The 20,887-nt window shown below is 38.4% G+C and overlaps 1 protein-coding gene and 1 long non-coding RNA gene across 4 annotated transcripts in view; one reads left to right on the forward strand and one right to left on the reverse strand.

Annotated features, from left to right (window-relative positions):
- LOC133554739 (uncharacterized) overlaps positions 1-20,887 on the forward strand; it is a 77,995-nt gene that overhangs the window by 39,171 nt on the left and 17,937 nt on the right. The window lies entirely within an intron of this gene.
- Positions 1-20,887, reverse strand: part of LOC133554737 (thymocyte selection-associated high mobility group box protein TOX-like) — a 249,231-nt gene that overhangs the window by 26,179 nt on the left and 202,165 nt on the right. For all 3 annotated transcript variants that reach the window (XM_061903830.1, XM_061903831.1, XM_061903829.1), the window contains one exon: positions 9,944-10,174. In XM_061903830.1, coding sequence (XP_061759814.1) covers positions 9,944-10,174 — 231 coding nt within the window. The remainder of the gene's footprint in view (positions 1-9,943; positions 10,175-20,887) is intronic.

Below are 20,887 nucleotides of genomic sequence, written 5' to 3' on the forward strand. Positions count from 1 at the left end.
AGGTTCGATCCCCGCTTCTGCCATCCTAGTCACTGCCGTAATGTCCTTGGGCAAGACACTTTACCCACCTGCTACCAGTGCCACCCACACAGGTTTAAATGTAACTTAGATATCGGGTTTCACTATGTAAAGCGCTTAGTCACTAGAGAAAAAGCGCTATATAAATCTAATTCACATCACATATTGGTATGTTAGAATTTCTTTTCAGATATGTTTAAGAACAACAAAGAATTAATGAAAAGAAAACAATAACAATATGGTGTGAGTTAAGAACTTGTATATAGTTACATCACGTTTACAGTTTCACTTTCTAACATGTCCGAAAAGGAGTAAGAAGAAGCACAGCTACGTACGATTTTCCATGTAGAAATTATTTCTAACACAATTGTTCACTTCCTTTTTCAATCTTTAACACAACAAACACATGAATAAATAAATACATATCAACACAGTTAGCATGAATAGATAAGTTAAATTACTAATTGGTTCACATTATTTACTGAATAAGTGAGAGATTTTGTGTTACTCATCAATAAAGTTGAAAATAATTATCACTATTCCTCTTCCTTGTACTTTGAAATAACTTTGTGTTTGAACAGTTTCCTAAACTGGATCATATCAGTACTGTACATTGTTTGACTCCTTTGTTTAATCCATTCCATAATTTAATTCCACATACTGAAATGCTAGATATTTTAAGTGTTGTAGGTGTATACAAATGTTTTATTTCTCCTCTTTTGTTGAGAAAAAATCTTGCACATTCTTGAGTAGCAGGTTATAGTTTGCTTCGTGCATAATTTTAGCTGTTTGCAAATGGACCAAGTCATTGAATTTGGTTATATATAAATATACATCATAAACATTAAAAACATTCCCTCGGTCACGACATTAGGTACACCTGCACAATATATCTAACCTTTTTTGTGTTATCTTACAGCTTGATGTAGAGGGGAAGGAGCATAAAAGCACTTATAACAAGTACATGCACCTTGTCAGTCAGAAAACATGGGTGTATACATTTTTTAAAATAAAAATAAAAACACAAAATGTAATAATTTAACAGCATAGACGTAAGGAAAAATAAAACAACTTAACAAACACTTCTATATGCTTTCAAATGTTTTTGTGCAATATAAACGTGACCCTAGAATACAGGATGTAGTGCTTCTGATATAATTTCCTAAAAGCAACCTTTAATCATGACATGGAGCCAAAGAAGCTAGCAGTTATGAGTTTGGATTTAAATGCCCTCAAGGAAAAAACATCATGACCTCCTTCTACTTACTGGGATGATGTGGAATAGCGACCACAGAAAAAGGCTGCTTTTCATGAAAATGGGAATTGTCAAGATGCCCTTCAGATAAACAAAAGGACGAGGTGAACTAATTTTCTATTCTTGAACAGGATCAGAAGTATAAAGACAGTGAAGAAAAATCTAGGGTGCTTACACTGGAGGGACACGATGGGGAAGTTGAATTGCTACCACTAAACCTGTTTTTAATTTTTGAGAAATTGTACAACAAGTAACACACCTTTGCATACAACTGAATGGTGCAGGTGTTTTTTAATGCGTGCATATGTGTATGGTAGGGGTGTGCCAGATTGAAGCCTGATAATATTCATTTAGAGAAATAAGCTGGTTGGCAGAACACAGTCAGAATTTGTATTTTTATCAGTTTTTTAATGGTCAAAAGAATATCTGTCTGGCCTTGCGTGAAGGATTAAAAAGCTTTGCTAAACAACAAACTCAAGCTCAAAAGTAAAAAGCTCATGAGTAATCACTAATCACCATTAACTAAAATAAATGTTTTATCTATTTTAATCATGTTTAATTTGGCATGAGCAAAAAGAGTCAAGAAAATAGGCAATATATATATGCATTAAAGGCCTACTGAAACCCACTACTACCCACCAAGCAGTCTGATAGTTTATATATCAATGATGAAATATTAACATTGCACCACATGCCAATACGGCCTTTTTAGTTTACTAAATTGCAATTCTAAATTTCCCGGGACTTTTTTCTTGAAAACGTCACGTAATGATGATGTGTACGCGTGACGCCACGGGCTGTTATGAATATGAGCGCTGCGTACACACACAGCTAAAAGTCCTCTGCTTTAACGGCATAATTACACAGTATTTTGGACATCTGTGTTGCTGAATCTTTTGCAATTTATTCAATTAATATTGGAGAAGTCACAGTAGAAAGATGGAGTTGGGAAGCTTTAGCCTTTAGCCACACAAACACACGGTGATTCCTTGTTTGAAATTCACGGACGAGAAACTTTACTATGGATCACAGCGAACATGGATCACAACCGATTGTCAACCAGCAGTTTTCGGTGAGAAAATTGTGGTTAAAAAGTCGCCTCTTACCGGATATCAGCTGAGCGTGTGCCTCCCATACAGCTGCCGTCGACTTCCCTGAGACACTGCGCGTCAACACCCGGCCGTGGACGTACACTTCCGACTATCAGGTACTGTTAAACTCACTAAAACACTAGCAACACATTAGAAAGATAAGGGGTTTCCCAGAATTATCCTAGTAAATGTGTCTAAAAACATATGAATCTGTCTCAATGCAACGCGATTGCAATCGGGTTTTTTTTTTTTTCCCTAGTCCGTAGCTATCATAAACACGAATCTTTCATCCTCGCTCAAATTAATGGGGAAATTGTCGTTTTCTCGGTCCGAATAACTCTTTTTGTTGGAGGTCATTAAAAACAATGTGAATATATGAGGAGCCATCAACATGTGACGTCATCGTCTGCGACTTCCGGTAGAGGCAGAGCTTTTCTCCAGTTGCGAACTTTATCGTGGATGTTCTTTACTAAATCCTTTCAGCAAAAATATGGCAATATCGCAAAATGATCAAGTATGACACACAAAATGGACCTGCTATCCCCGTTTAAATAAGAAAATCTAATTTCAGTAGGCCTTTAATGTCTTTATTAAACACATTGAACATTATATTCATGTTAATAAAAAAACGGTCTATGTGTTAAAGTGGACCTGTTATCTTTTATTTTATTCATTTTAAGATGAAGTGTGCTTAATACTTTACTTGTTTTTGGTGTAAAGTCCTCAAATTCCCCATAACGACAGCCAATGTGCTGTTTATTTAACGTTGTGCATATTGACTTGGTTGCTTCATTTGCACATGTGTGATGGAAAAACTGCCTAAAGTGCCTTGCCAGAGACATTTCAGGGATTTTGAGACATTCTGCAGTGCAGGTGGGTAATTGTGTTAACATTTTCAATCAGATTAATGTAGATTGATGGATTATTTATACATCTATGTCTGGGGACTACAGGCGGAAATTAGCCTCAGGCTAAAACCTGACATATCTACATTTTATATATATATATGTTTATAATATGTGCTGTGCCGAGTTTAAAAAAAGAATAATAGACCTAAAATATGTACATACATATACAGTATGCATAGTGTATGCACAGTATACATATATACATCCCATAATATCCAAAACTGGCCTGTAAAACGTCCAGCTTCATTAAGTTTGACTGTTTTACTGCTGCTGTCGCTCTAAAGTGGCTCCCCTTGCCCTTCTCCTTCTGTCTTCAGCGGGTAGAATTAAATTTAGAGAGAAAATCATTTTAACGAGAGTCAGGGGAACAAGGGGGGGGGGGTAAATGGGTAGATTATCTTTAGAAAGAGGGAAAAACTTGCTCATTAAGGTGAGTGCTATCTCACAGCAATGTGCTGGTAATTACACAATGGATAATGCAAAACTCATATGCACCATCTTTTGGTGTAACGCATTCTCAGGAGAACTATGGGAATGTCCGATGATAAGAAAGGCATTGAGTAATTGCAATTACTTGAAAATGTGTCTTTTATTGTATATGAATAATGTGAAAATTAAATGGTGTAACCCTAACCTCTCAGCGTTGACTAATCTACAGTGACGTGATGCGTATATGAAAGGAAAAATGCAATAAAGTGCTTGACTCTGAGTAGAATTTCCAGCTAAATTCCCTTGAGAAACCACCAGCATGATTGTTTGCAGATGGCTCTTTTTATGTCCATGCTATATGGCACAACACCGCCTCAATGCTGTTCACATACAAGTGAACTGTAGCCCAAAGTGATAAAAAAAAAAAAAAAAAGAAGGTTTCTTGATGACATTCCTTTAGCTGAGCTGTAGTTCAGCCAACACTTTCACACTATTGGAAGATGTTCTTTAATAATGCACAACACCACCGTATAGTAGGCTCGGGCAAGATTTGTTTTTTAAAAAGTAGATTTTTAGGAATGTGGTATAGTTGGTACATTTTAATGATAAAGATGTAGGGCTGGGCGATATATCGATATACACGATATATGCGTTTTTTTTTCTCTGTGCGATATAGAAAATGACTATATCGCAATATTCGAGTATACGTTATTACGCCGTAGCTTTTAGCTGCGGGCATTACACTACAGCAGGGGTCACCAACCTTTTTGAAACCAAGAGCTACTTCTTGGGTACTGATTAATGCGAAGGGCTACCAGTTTGATACACACTTAAATAAATTGCCAGAAATAGCCAATTTGCTCAATTTACCTTTAACTATGCCGTTAACTAGTGTGTTGTACTCTGGTGTGTAACTTGACACTGCAACTCCGAGTGAGTCTTGCAGATGTGCATCAGTGAGGCATGTTCTGTGTTTGTTCTTGATAAAGTTCATGTCAGAAAAGGCTAATTCACAAAGATAAGTTGAACCAAACAGGCTTGCAACCTTCATAGCTGCTGCGCATACACCACTGTACTTTCCTGTGTCAACAAGGCACCAAAAATTTGGTGCAGCCTAGTGGGCTTTAAATTTTAAATTGTCAGGAAAGAAGAGGAAGGAATTTTAAAAGGTAAAAGGGTATATGTGTTCAAAGGGGAACATTATCACAATTTCAGAAGGGTTAAAACCAATAAAAATCAGTTCCCAGTGGCTTATTTTATTTTTCGAAGTTTTTTTCATAATTTTACCCGTCCTGGAAGATCCCTAAAAAAAGTTTTAAAGTGCCTGATTTTCGCTATCTGCGAAGCCACTGCCCATTTCCCTGTAACGTCACATAGCGATGCCAATACAAACAAATGGTGGATAGCACAGCAAGATATAGCGACATTAGCTCGGATTCAGACTCTGATTTCAGCGGCTTAAGCGATTCAACGGATTACGCATGTATTGAAACGGATGGTTTAAGTATGGAGGCAGATAGCGAAAACGAAATTGAAGAAGAAACTGAAGCTATTGAGCGAATAGCTATTGACGCAATTCGGCCATGTTTGCCTTAACATCGCCAGTAAAATATGCAGACCAACGATCGGATGTTTCGCATCTTGTGACACTGGATCAACTTAAATCAGTCTATTGGTAAGTGTTTGTTTGGAATTAATTGTGGGTGGAAGGAAACGCTGGATGTAAATACAGCTACAAATTTACATACAGCTAGCCTAAATAGTATGTTAGCATTGATTAGCTGGCAGTCATGCCGCGACCAAATATGTCTGATTAGTACATAAGTCGATAACATCAACAAAACTCACCTTTGTGATTTCGTTGACTTTATCGTTGGAATGCATCTGCTTTGAGTGTCGCAGGATATCCAGACATTCTTGCCATCTCTGTGCCATGTTTGTCGTAGCATCACCGGTAAAAACCAAACGAGGGACTTTTGCATCTCTTGACACTGGAGCAACTTAAATCCGTCGATTGGTAAGTGTTTGTTTGGCATTAAATGTGGATGGAGGGAAAGGCTGGATGCAAATATAACTACAAATGAGGCATAACGATGCAATATGTACATACAGCTAGCCTAAATAGCATGTTGGCATCCATTAGCATGCCGTGTTAACCGATGCACATTCTACGTAAATCAACTTGAATCCGTCCCCGATCGTGTTGTTACACCCTCCGACAACACACCAACGAGGCATGATGTCTCCAAGGTATCGGAAAACAGTCGAAAAAACGGAAAATAACAGAACTGATTTGACTTGCTACGTGTAATGTGGTGGAGAAAACTGCGTTGACTACCTAGGTGACGTCACGTTTTGACGTCATCGCTCCGAGAGCGATAAATAGAAAGCCGTTTAATTCGCCAAAGTTCACCCATTTAGAGTTCGGAAATCGGTTAAAAAAATATATGGTCTTTTTTCTGCAACGTCAAGGTATATATTGACTCTTACATAGGTCTGGTGATAATGTTCCCCTTTTAAAAATCCTAAAATCATTTTTGAGGTTGTATTTTTTCTCTAAAATTGTCTTTCTGAAAGTTATAAGAAGCAAAGTAAAAAAATTTATGAATTTATTTAAAAAAGTGAATATTTTCTTGGATTTTAAAATTCTATTTGAGTTTTGTCTCTCGTAGAATTAAAAAATGTCGAGCAAAGCGAGACCAGCTTGCTAGTAAATAAATTCAATTAAACTCACTGGTAAGTCCTGCTATTTGAGCTATTTTTAGAACAGGCTAGCGGGCTACTCGTCTGGTCCTTACGGGCTACCTGGTGCCCGCGGGCACCGCGTTGGTGACCCCTGCACTACAGGCTCTTCTCACTCTTTCTTGTCTCTCCTTCTCACAGACAAGCAGGCGCACATTCTTACACACGTCGCATACTGTCACGTCATACGTCACATACGTATACGCCCTCACCCAGCAGAGAGGCAGCAGACTGGGTAACGTTAGCTGCGATGCTAACGGAGCGGTACGAGAAAGAAGGTGTGGATCTGGTAACAAATGAAGGAAGACTTAATTCCCAATAAAAACAGCAGGGGGTCCATCGTCTGGCGGTGGTTCGGCTTCAAGTGGGAATATGTCGAAAAGACAACCGTAATTTGTCAAGTGTGGGGCAAAAGCGTTGCTATAAAAAGTAGCATTACTGCTAATATGTAGCATCATTTGAAAAGTCACTCGCTAGAGAATGAAGAGAATTTCATAACCGTAGTAACCTACCACATAGTGAAGGACAAATACTATTTGATTTCCTATTATGCAGCTCATTTTCATTTGACACTTAAAATGTCTCTGACAATCTTGCACTTTCTGTTTTGGAAATGACATTAATGTTTGTGCAATTGCTTAATAACTTTAATAATACACTTTTAGTTGTGATTTCCCTCTCTGCATGAAAGTTTAAAAGTAGCATATATTAATGCAGTTTGAAGAAGAATGTTTTGATGTAGACACATAGAATCATCATACTGCTGTGATTATATGTATCAAGTGTTCATTCAAGGCCAAGGCAAAATATCGTAATATATATTTTATATCGCGATATGGCCAAAAAATATCGACATATTAAAAAAAGGCCATATCGCCCAGCCCTATAAGGATGCACACCAAATAAGCCAAAACAAGGTAAAATTTGATATTAATATTACAATACAGTGTGTACAGTAAGTTTGGAAACATTTTTTCATGCTATCAAGTGACAAAGTGTAACAAAACCTTTGATTGGCACTGTGCACAACTCCATCCATTTCTACCGCTTGTCCCTTTTGGGGTCGCGGGGAGTGCTGGAGCCAATCTCAGCTACATTCGGGTGGAAGGCTGGGTACACCCTGGACAAGTCGCCATCTCATCACAGGGTCAACACAGATAGATGGACAGCATTCACACTCACATTCACACACTAGGGCCAATTTAGTGTTGCCAATCAACCTATCCCCAGGTGCATGTCTTTGGAAGTGGTAGGAAGCCGGAGTACCCAGAGGGAACCCCCGCAGTCACGGGGAGAACATGCAAACTCCACACAGAAAGAACCCGAGCCCGGGATTGAACTCATGACTACTCAGGACCTTTGTATTGTGAAGCAAATGCACTAACCCCTATTCCACCATGCTGTGGGCACAACTCAATATTGTTATATTTAGCAAACTTCAGAATGAATGAATTATAAGGCTGGGTAAACTTACAATTTGTAGTTAATTTACAGACTAGTTAACATGTGCATCTCACACCTTTATGCCGTCATCTTCTGCTGATTGCCGTTTGCTTCTGTTTAGACAGTTAACTTGAACTTTGGGAGTAGGTTGTATTCACCTGATGCTCATTAACAATGCAAGGCTCCAAGTCTGCTGTCAAAGCCTTCTGGGCGGTATTTTGCCTTTTTCAAAGAAAAATGCCCTATGCTTGCGTTGTTTTAGGCTGTTGTAACCACTCACATCGTAAAATTGGATAACAATTTCTTAAGAGGTCCACAAGGTAATAAGGAAGGGCAAAAGATTTTACTAAACAAAGACGAAAAAAAGAGCAGGCAGCCCAGTTCAAGGGAGCAGAGTCGATGAACGCACAAAATTAGAGTGATCACTTTGCCAAAGGTTTGTTTGATATACTTTTATTGTTTATTATTTCCCTTTGAAGTTATCTTGAATTATTTGTATTTTATCTTGTTTCTGGGTTCTTATAACACAATTTTGCTATGAGTGTTTCGTAAAGCACCACCTCGGTGAGTCCAAATAAAATAAAGCAAATGTGAGCAAAACCCAAAGGAGTTAAGCTTTTACCAAATGCAGCAATAATAAATGCATCTTTCAGCATATACAGAGCACTGAGATCTATAGTCATATTTTGATAAAGACGGAGGAAAAACACACGTAATCCTACAAATCATGCTTAAAACATGGCTGTAGATGCAAAGTTAAATCATGAAATGCAACCTTACCCGAGCAAAAACTTTTCATATTCATACGAGAGTCTTTATACCAATTTCCTTGACTTAGCCAGACACAAATAAGTTTTAGACATCCATGCTTTTCCAAGTTTGTTGTGTAGAATAATCCTTGAGATCACTCAACAAATCTTTTTTGATAATGTACAGGGATAGATTACTGTATGTTGTGTAGTTTGCCTGTCTTGCTTGTATCTGCTTTTAGTTGAAAGATTTGGACCCCTTGCGTACTCTGATACGTCACACTGTTTGCTGCACATTAGCCATGTTGGTGGCCCGGGCGCAGCAAACGCTGCTGCTCACTGCTCCCATCACCTCCCAGGGGGTGAACAAGGGGATGGGTCAAATGCAGAAGACACATTTCACCACACCTAGTGTGTGTGTGTGACAATCATTGCTACTTTAACTTTTGGTGGCACACCACTTTATTAATTTCAATTCAAAAGTCACGTGTCCAAATACAACCTATTGCATGACTATAATCCTGGAATAAAAACCAGCCACAAAATGCAATTTTTTTTTATCCAGGAAACATTTACAGTGATAGCTCAACTTATGATTTCCCTAATTCAAGAGTGTTTTGAGATAAGAGTTGTCTCTCAGCTAATTGTTATGGTTTCAGTTGCAAGCACCCCCGCCATTAGTTAACAGAGCAAATGTTACAGGGAATCCTGTATATTCTGACCAAAATTTACTCTCTAGGATTATTTTATAGCTAGAGATCAACAAACTTTGTTTTTCCAACCATAAGAAGGATGAAAGTGAGCGTGACGGACGGTGCTGAGAAGAAAAAGTGGATGATATTCATTGAAATAAAACTTGACATTTATCCATTAAAATATTGAAAAGATGCTGATGTGTGTTTGACGGAAAAACAACTGGAAGGAGATACTGTAGAAGTCCACCCTCCAAGGTAAATGCTCTACTTTTATTATCACAATACTTCATAAAACTAATGTAGTTGTTAGTAGAAAATTCTATTGTATTGTTTTTCATAAAATATGTATTATTGTAACATATGTTCATCTGTTTAAAAAGGTGGTTTCATGTTAAAATCATGCTTTTGCGGGCCGGCAAGCACCAACAAATTTTTTAAACATTTATTTCAATAGGAGATTCGAGATACAAGTGTTTTTAATTAAGCGCTCTGTCGCAAAACCGATTAAAGTTGTACATTAAGTTACGTTTGTACTTGGTAATTCATTGGTAATTACAATTTTTGAATGGCAGGTCCTACTGCAGATTTGAAAGCGCTTTCAACAACAATATACCTGCTTCTGCTCCTCTCCGAGGCTGTCCCACATGGAAGCCACAATCTTAGAGACGTCTCCAAAGGTGGCATTGGGGTTCTGACCCTTAATGGCCGCCTGGGTGTCTCGGAAGAAGAGCGCGTACGCCGACACAGGCTTCTGTGGCTCGTTGGGGTCCTTCTTCTTCTTCTTCTTTTGGGGTTTGGGTTTGGGCTTCATCATTTCTGCGGTGGCCCGCTTGTCGTTGCTTATCTGCAAAGGGGAAAGTGGACATCAGGACACGAAATCATGCAATGCGGGAAGACAAAACGACGTGTGTAATGTATAAATAGTCAGGAAGTTTTGACCAGGTGGGATATCGAGATGAAGACTTGTAAGACTCTAAAAAAACAGCAGAGGACAAAAACCGACACATTCTGTGAAGTGCAGCCATGGTTTGTTCTGAGAAAAGAAAACAGATCAATTTACGAATAGAGGTGAGCTAGGACTAACAGGACATCAGTGAGGCTGCTAGCCTCTGGGGTGTTGTAAAGCAAAACTGGCCCAAGATAGAAATAACTTCCCAGCTGCAACAGCAGTTCTTTAAACTACCGGTAGCCAACAGAAAGATTCACACAATATCATTTTACATGTTGCACACTTTCAAAACCATTACACGGAAATACCTCCATTTTTGTGAGAGAAGACCAAAAAAACGCTGAAATCTATATCTTCAAAGGCTGTAACCAACTGGTTTGTCAACAATAACATGCTGCAATCTAAACTCCACTTTCAGGAGACGGAAACTGCTCACATCCTCGTGATGTGCAACATCCAATACACATGAATGCACTTTCATTTTCCATGAGGGTTTTTTTATTTTTTCTTTCACTGGGAGTCAAATCCAGGTCACCTGATTCTGGTTGTGATTCTGTATGAAAATTGCATTCTTGGCTGCAGAAAGAACACATCAAACACAGGAGCGTGAGGGAGAAAGAGAGGATGGTTAGGAAGAAATGATGCTGCTGTTAGTAGCGGTGGAACATCAGTTAACCTGATTTCAAGATGGGTGTAAAAAGAAGCATCTAATTTCCATAACTGTCAAATAAAATGAAATGGCACAATGCCTATTTCGATAATCAACACAAGCATGAGGACAAATGATGCAATTTATTGATGAGGAATTACTCAAATGTTGTCTGTAGTCAAAATGACATTGTAGGGTTGGGCGATATGGCCTTTTTTAAATATCTCAATAGGTTTAGGCTGTATTGCGATACACAATATATATCTCAATATTTTGCTTTAGCCTTGAATTTCCACTTGATACATAGAATCACAGCAGTATGGTGATTCTATGTGTCTACATTAAAGGGGAACATTATCACCAGACCTATGCAAGCGTCAATATATACCTTGATGGTGCAGAAAAAAGACCATATATATTTTTAACCGATTTTCGAACTCTAAATGGGTGAATTTTGGCGAATTAAACGCCTTTCTGTTTATCGCGCTGGAGGCGATGACGTCAGAATATGACGCCGCCGAGGTAATACAGCCGCCATTTTCATTTTCAACACATTGTGAACATTGGGTCTCAGCTCTGTTATTTTCCGTTTTTTCGACTATTTTTTGGAACCTTGGAGACATCATGCCTCGTCGGTGTGTTGTCGGAGGGTGTAACAACACTAACAGGGAGGGATTCAAGTTGCACCACTGGCCCGAAGATGCGAAAGTGTCTGCCGCCAGACCCCCATTGAATGGGCCAGAGTGTCTCCACATTTTACTGGCAGACATGGAACAGAGATGTATGGATAACCTGCAGATGCATTTGCAATGATAAAGTCAACGAAATCACAAAGGTGAGTTTTGTTGATGTTGTTGACTTATGTGCTAATCAGACATGTTTGGTCGCGGCATGACTGCCAGCTAATAAATGCTAACATGCTATGCTAATCGACGCTAACATGCTATTTACTGGCGGTGCTAAAGCAGACATGGCACAGAGATGTATGGATAACCTGCAAATGCATTTGCAACGATAGTCAACAAAATCACAAAGGTGAGTTTTGTTGAAGTTGACTGCCAGCTAGTCGATGCTAACATGCTACGCTAATCGATGCTTACATGCTATGCTTATCGATGCTAACATGCTATTTACTGGCGGTGCTAAAGCAGACATGGCACAGAGATGTATGGATAACCCGCAAATGCATTTGCAACGATAGTCAACGAAATCACAAAGGTGAGTTTTGTTGAAGTTGACTGCCAGCTAATTGATGGTAACATGCTACGCTAATCGATGCTTACATGCTATGCTAATCGATGCTAACATGATATTTACCGGCGGTGCTAAAGCAGACATGGCACAGAGATGTATGGATAACCTGCAGATGCATTTGCAACTATATTACGTTTCCTTCCACCCACATTTAATGCGAAAAAAACACTTACCAATCGAAGGATTTAAGTTCCTCCAGTGTCAAAAGATGCGAAAGTCCTGATCGTTTGGTCCGCACATTTTACCGGCGATGCTAACGCAGCTATTCGGCCATGCTATGGCTAAGAATAGCGTCAATAGCTATTTGCTCAATAGCTTCAGTTTCTTCTTCAATACTTTCATACTCCAACCATCTGTTTCAATACATGCGTAATCTGTTGAATCGCTTAAATCGCTGAAATCCGAGTCTGAATCCGAGCTAATGTCACTATATCTTGCTGTGGTATTCCCATTGTTTGTTTACATTGGCAGCACTGTGTGACGTCACAGGTAAATGGATAGTGGTTTCGAAGATAGCGAAAATAAAGCACTTTAAAGCTTTTTTTAGGGATATTCCGAGACCGGTAAAATTTTGAAAAAAACTTCAAAAAATACAACAAGCCACTGGGAAGTGATTTTTATTGTTTTTAACCCTTTTGAAATTGTGATAATGTTCCCCTTTAAAACATTCTTGTTCATACTGCATTAATATATGCTACTTTTAAACTTTCATGCAGAGAAGGAAATCACAACTAAGTCCATTGACCAAAACTGTATTCATTAAACAGTTATTAAGCAATGGCACACACATTCATGTCATTTCCAAAACAGAAAGTGCAAGATTGTCAGAGACATTTTAAAACAAGCTATTAGTGCACTTTTGTGCACGATGTCACTAAGATGACATATCAAAACAACACTAAATTAAAGTGCACTTTTTGTACAGAACATCATTACAATAGTTTAAAACAAATAAAGTGCACTTTTGTGCATGATGTCACACAAGATATTTCAATAAGTGTCAAATAAAAATGAGCTGCATAATACGAAATCAAATAGTGTTCGTCCTTCGCTATGTGGTAGGTTACTGCGGACGTTATCTCCTTTTGTTGTTGACTATTTTTTTCATATGGTGTTGATCTGGAAATGTTTGCCTCGGCATTTTGATGGTGTGGGCGTGTGTCACTGAATGGAGAATATGAAATGTGGAGTAAGCACTCTTTAATCTCTAGCAGGTGACTTTTCAAATGATGCTACATTCAAGCAGTAATGCAACTCTTTGTAGCAATGCTTTTGCCCCACACTTGACAAATTACGGTTGTCTGTTCGACATATTACCACTTGAAGCCAAACCACCGCCAGACGATGGACTCGTTGCTGTTTTTCTTGGGAATTAATTATTCCTTCATTTGTTACCAGATTTGCACCTTCTTTCTCTCGTATTACCACTCACACGGCTCCGCTAGCATCACAGCTAACGTTACCCAGTCTGCTACCTCTCTGCTCCGTGAGGGCGTTTACGTATGACGTATGTCAGAAGGTGCGCTTGCTGTCTGTGAGAAGGAGAGACAAGAAAGAGTGGGAAGAGCCTGTAGTGTGATGCCAGCAGCTAAAAGCAACTGCGTGAGAACGTATACTCGAATATCACGATATAGTAATTTTCTATATCCCACAGACAAACCCGCGATTTATCGAGTATATCGATATATCGCCCAGCTCTTTGAGGTTGTTTATTTCGTATATTAAATGTCAACAAGACACAGTCTCATTTCAACCAATCGAGGTTTTCCGTGTTAAAACAAAGCAGCAAACCGATACTTGTGCTAGTATCAAACATTATCTTTGGGATATTTTAAGATACGCGCCTTTCTCCTTGGATGTTCCCATACGGGTTTATGATGCCGATTCCAATACCAATCATCTATGAGTGAGATCGGCCGATACAATTTACAAGTATCAACTGTACTGTAGTGTTTTCAATGAATTTACTGTATTTTGAGGGCTATTGACAGTGTAACAATATCCACAAAATATCTAAACTCCTTATGCAACCAGCAAATCCTCCGAAAAGCATCGAGCATTTTAACTTCCCTGAGCCATGTCATTGCGGGTGAATTCTCTCTGTTGCCTTGAAGGCGTCGTTATGCCCTTCCTATGTGTAAAGCGAATTGTTTCTGCAAACCATTTGTCCCCTCTGCACTCACTCTTAAACAAAATTATTTTTCTTACTTATTTGTTTAAATTCTTAATGCAATGTGGATGCAGATGATCTCTACCTATACAAAAGGCTATCACTAGCTTTTATATTACTAGAAATTTTAAGCTCCATGTTGTTGTCTGACATGTGTTGTACTGTTGATGTATTTATCGATTATTTATTGTGGGCCTTGTGTAGGCTATACGGACCACGACAACCTGCTGCTTAAAATGAGTTGCCCCTTGAGGGATTAATAAAGTTGTTTGAACAAAACAAAGTCACAGTACACAACAAATAAATAAAAGCAAAAATTACTTTATATTACTAATAATCTTTATTGTAAGCCAGGGTTTCCCTTAATGTAATTGATAGTGGTGCACCGCCACAAGTTAAAAATAAGGTTTTGTGTTTTTACTTGGAAACAAACTTAAGTAATATAATGTATTTATATAAATGGTTGATTTATATAGGCTAGTAAGGTAAAGTTTTGTACCTGACAAGTTTCGGTTACCTTGCTTCTGTACCCCCGGTGCACGCCAGGGGACACCTACATTACCATGAATTGATTTACGCGGATCCCGACTTAAACAAGTTGAAAAACTTATTCGGGTGTTACACTTTAGTGGTGAATTGTACGGAATATGCACTGTACTGTGCAATCTACTGATAAAGGTTTCAACCAATCAATCAAAACCACCACAGGTGGGATGGAAAAATCCATACAACAGGTCACAGACGACATCACGCTAACATCACGTGACACCTCTGATGAAGGCTGCAGAAGCAAGGGAGCCGAAACTTGTCAGGTAAAAAACTTTACCTTACTAGCCTAGATAAATCAACCATTTATATATACACATCAGTAGGCTAAATTAACCTCTTCAACATAATATAATGTATTGTAGCCTCTAGAAAAAGTCACACAAAGTCTGGCGCTCATTTTTAACTTTTATTGCCAATCTTATGCTAATATTTGGCCCAAATCCAACGCGTATTTCCTCTGTGCACACACATCCATCTCCGTGCGGGACACAAAAACCCGCCGGATCTTCGGGCTTGCGCTTCCGGCGCGGAGCGGCCCGCGCGCCGCACTTTCCCCCGTGCCGTATCACCCGCGGTCTAAGTGCACGTTCTTTCAGTCAATTAGTGCGCGAGGGAAAAAATATATATATATACAGTATGTATGTGGCAGAGGGGTTAGTGCGTCTGCCTCACAATACGAAGTTCCTGCAGTCCTGGGTTCAAATCCAGGCTCGGGATCTTTCTGTGTGGAGTTTGCATGTTCTCCCCGTGAATGTGTGGGTTCCCTCCGGGTACTCCGGCTTCCTCCCACTTCCAAAGACATGCACCTGGGGATAGGTTGATTGGCAACACTAAATTGGCCCTAGTGTGTGAATGTGAGTGTGAATGTTGTCTGTCTATCTGTGTTGGCCCTGCGATGAGGTGGCGACTTGTCCAGGGTGTACCCTGCCTTCCGCCCGATTGAAGCTGAGATAGGCGCCAGCGCCCCCCGCGACCCCGAAAGGGAATAAGCGGTAGAAAATGGATGGATGGATGGATATATATATATATGTTTATACATATGTGTGTGTATATATATGCATATATATGTGTGTGTGTGTGTATATATATATATATATATATATATATATATATATATATATATATATATATATATATATATTAGTGCTGCGAATCTTTGGGTGTCCCACGATTCGATTCAATATCGATTCTTGGGGTCGCGATTCGATTAAATATCGATTTTTTTTTTTTGATTCAACACGAATCTCGATTCAAAAACGATATTTTTCCGATTCATAACGATTCTGTAATCATTCAATACATAGGATTTCAACAGGATCTACCCCAGTCTGCTGACATGCTAGCAGAGAAGTAGATTTTTTTAAAAACCTTTTATAATTGTAAAGGACAATGCTTTATCAACTGATTGCAATAATGTAAATTTGTTTTCACTATTAAACGAACCAAAAATATGACTTATTTTATATTTGTGAAAACATTGGACACAGTGTGTTGTCAAGCTTATGAGATGCGACGCAAATTTTTATAAATGTCTAATGATAATGTCAATGAGGGATTTTTAATCACTGCTATGCTGAAATTATAACTAATATTGATACTGTTGTTGATAATATTCATATTTGTTTCACTACTTTTGGTTTGTTCTGTGTCGTGTTTGTGTCTCCTCAATTGGTCTATTTATTGCAGTTCTGAGTGCTGCTCGGTCAGGGTTTGTTTTGGAATTGGATTGCATTGTTATTTTATTGCTGCGTATTGGTTTGTTGGATTGATAAAAAAAATAAATAAATAAATAAATAAAAAAAGAGAATCCATACTGAATCGCACAACGTGAGAATCGCAATTCGTATTTGAATCGATTTTTTCCCACACCCCTAATATATATATATATGTGTATGTATATATACATATATATACTGTATATGTATATATGTGTATATATATATATATATATACATATATATATATACACATATATATACACTGTATATGAATATATGTGTGTATATATATATATATATATATACATGTGTGTGTGTGTGTGTAGCGGAGGCAGCATGTCTGTGATGTGGACGTAACTTCAATATATCTGCGATATTCCTGCAGACAGCGATCTACAAAATGTGCAATGTGCAAATTTTAAGAGGACAGTGTCGGCTTTTAAGGAGAAAAGGCTTGTAGAGACGCGAGGCAAGAGTGACGTCAGTGAGTGATTTAGGACAGCACAAGCGAGCAGCAGCTCGATGTTCGTCGTGGACATGGAGCTCCAGAAGTGCAGTCTCAAAACATGAGTACAGTCTTCAGTAACACCAGAAAAAAAGGTTTGATTCGTTTGTAATAATACAATATTAACTAAAAGTCTGCAGTAACTTGAAAAACTCTCAACAAACTAAGTGCATTGTACAATAAACAATTGAAAAATAGAGCAAAATTATATACAATAAAAAATACATGTTAATACTAATTAATAACACATTTGTTTTTTAAATTAATGCATACTAACCCTTTTAAAGAAAATATATGCATCATAGCTGATTATGCAAATTGTACGATGGGATGGCGTCACAATGACCCCGCCCCCACATGACCCTAACCACGCCCCCACCACCACAGGAATCTTGGCAATCTGGAGAAAACTCTGAAATCCTTAAATTTTTGTCCTGTTAGTTCTCCTGTTTTCAGGGAATTATTATCTGAGTGTTTAAACATTAACAAAAACAACAAAATAATCCATCCATCCATCCATTTTCTACCGCTTATTCCCTTTCGGGGTCGCGGGGGGCGCTGGCGCCTATCTCAGCTACAATCGGGCGGAAGGCGGGGTACACCCTGGACAAGTCGCCACCTCATCGCAGGGCCAACACAGATAGACAGACAACATTCACACTCACATTCACACACTAGGGCCAATTTAGTGTTGCCAATCAACCTATCCCCAGGTGCATGTCTTTGGAAGTGGGAGGAAGCCGGAGTACCCGGAGGGAACCCACGCATTCACGGGGAGAACATGCAAACTCCACACAGAAAGATCCCGAGCCTGGATTTGAACCCAGGACTGCAGGACCTTCGTATTGTGCGGCAGACGCACTAACCCCTCTGCCACCGTGAAGCCCCAACAAAATAATATTTTAGGAAAATAAAACATCCACCTAATCACTCCAGCATTGATCATTTACCTTTGGTATCGACATCACCATTGATTGATTGATCGTTTGAAACTTTTATCAATAGATTGCACAGTTCAGTACATATTCCGTACAACTGACCACTAAATGGGAACACCCGAATAAGTTTTTGAACTTGTTTAAGTGGGGGTCCACCAATTTTTGGATCGATTCCGCCGTCCAAATCGTGTCACGCACTGACTGTGACAATACTAACACAACAACGGTTATATTATCCTCTTATCAATATACTTGTTAATTTCCTGTTTATAACTGCTTACTTTCTTCTTAAACTTTATTAGGCACTTATTTTTTATGTGGTTTCAAACCAGGTTTAGCGGTTAGCTGCTCCTGGTGTGGTCTGGGTGTGTAACATGTCTAGCCTTCAGTTATAAGGTTACATAAAATATTAGTTCAGTTCGGTTCAATTTATTTTGAACATGCATACAATACAATGTAATTCATCACATATTTCAAGTTGTTTCATTACAGCTCGTCCGAAAAGGAGTAGGAAGAAGCTGATCTTATTTAATCCTACCCCTTTTTATACCATAGCAATTTTATCCTATATCCTTGTTCTCTGTAACATAACAGTGAACAGAAAATAAAAAAAATTATATACCATAGTAAGTAAACAAATAATAAATACATAAATAATCTTTGTCTCAAAAAAAATAAAAAAACGAGTTCAAGATCAATCCATCCATCCATCCATTTTTTCTACTACTTGTCCCTCAAGATGTTCATCGTAATTCTTGTTCTGTGTACTTTTTGAACACTTGTAGTTTGAACAGTCTCAAACAACAGCTTTGTTTGATTTATTTGGTAAATCCTTTCCATAATTGAATTTCACATACTGACATGCTAAAGGAGTGGTTTCTTAACCTTGTTGAAGGTACCGTACCCCACCAGTTTTATATGCGCATTCACCGAACCCTTCTTTTTTTTTCAAATTCAAGACAAAGTTATATGTTTTTGGTAACACTTTGGGATGGGGAACATATTCTAAGTAACAAAGACTTAATATAAAGTTATTTGGTTAGGGTTCGGGTTAGGGTTATAATAAGGCCATGCCATATAAGGCATTAATAAGTACTTAATAATGACTAGTTAAGAGCCAATATGATTCTAATTTGCATGTTAATAAGCAACTAATAATGGTGAATATGTTCCCCATACTAAAGTGTTACCATGTTTTTTTTACTGGTGCACAGAATGAACCGTGCATGAACATCACCTTGTTCAAACAACAAAACCAACGCTGTGCATAAACTCACAACACATTACACACCTGCAAACCAGTCTGACTTCTGCTGTTGCCGTATCTGTAATACGCCGATAGGGAGAAGTTTTCATTTACACGATGAATCGGGTGGGTCATATTAGGAAATGCAGTTTACATGCTGTAATGAAGGCTGTTGTTATTAATATTATTATTATTCTTATTGGTTTACGATTGTTCAACACATTCCTACTTTTGACTGTATCAGTTTCTTTGCCCGCCACAAAAATTAAAAGCTAACTGAGTGGAAAACTGCTTTTCCACTCAAGTCCTGTGGGTGTCGTTTCAAACCGCTGTTGAATGTCAAAGCAATTGGAGCAAAAGCCAAACAATTAACTTGTGCTAAAAACAACAAAGAAGCAAATGTCTTCTTTTAATTGTGTGTGGAACAGTTTTGGAACAGGCAGTCTGTATAGAGCTGCCAATGGCTCTTCGTTGCCACTTTTACAAACCTGACTCGGATATGGGCTTAGTTGAAGCAAGCCTAATTCCCACAGTTCACGCCCAGTTTTATGCAACCTTGCAGCAGGTACAGCAAAAGCAGCCATGTTGTCCCCCTCAACCGTCAAAGTGAAAACAGGAAATGACTGCCTTTGAAGGTCTCGTTGTTTCAGCAGCGCACTCGCATTCAAACAAGCTCAATTTTACACAGCATAAAATTAACTAATCAAAATTCCAAGTCCAGGAGCACAATTGCGAAAGTGAGGCAGGAAAAAAAACAACAACTTCAAAATGTGCTTAAAAAATTTAATGAAAAGATGTTCGCATGCAGGGTGAAGTGAAGGCATCACTTGTCTTTTTCACAGCTTACAGGTAATATTCATTTCCTGTGCAAAAGTATTCCTCGTTTCATTAAAACATAATCAGCCCTCTCTTTCAGGCAATGAGGCAGAAGACAGGCATTAGATATGGCATCTGTTCCGTCCAAGCCTTTGAAGTGAAAAGAGAGTAAAATGAAGGTGAGCCAAATTGAACACAACAAAATGAGAGGGAAAAATACTGCTACAGCATTTCCAGGGAAACACAAGTATTTGTACTTTGGAGTGCATGATGACAACAGAATGCAACAACATGCAATTAACTACACCACGGAACAATGGACACATGCTTTCAATTTCCTTTCTTAGTTTTGTACGACTGGTGATGAAAATGCACTGAAAATGAAAGAAAAAGTAAAGCACCCAAAGTGCCAGCACCTCTTCACAAAGACAATAATGAAATAACAGAAAAAGGCAATCAAACCACTTGGTTTTACACACACATTATTTCCAGCCTGAACACATATTGAACACTACAGCACAAAACTCTATTCGGAAACGTACACCTGAGAACATCTTAGTCCTACTTAAACAAAATGGAAAAAAATCCTATTGTACTACAAAATCATTGTTCTGAATGGAATTGTAAAGATAACAAATGTGGATAGGGTTGGCAATGTCAAAACAATTTCATGTGTAGTACGTTTCAACATTTTTTTATATTTAAATACAACTATCTAAAACAGGGGTGTCAAACTCATTTTAGATTGGGGGCCACATGGAGA

The sequence above is a fragment of the Nerophis ophidion genome, linkage group LG06 (assembly GCF_033978795.1).
Source record: "Nerophis ophidion isolate RoL-2023_Sa linkage group LG06, RoL_Noph_v1.0, whole genome shotgun sequence".
NCBI lineage: Eukaryota > Metazoa > Chordata > Actinopteri > Syngnathiformes > Syngnathidae > Nerophis > Nerophis ophidion.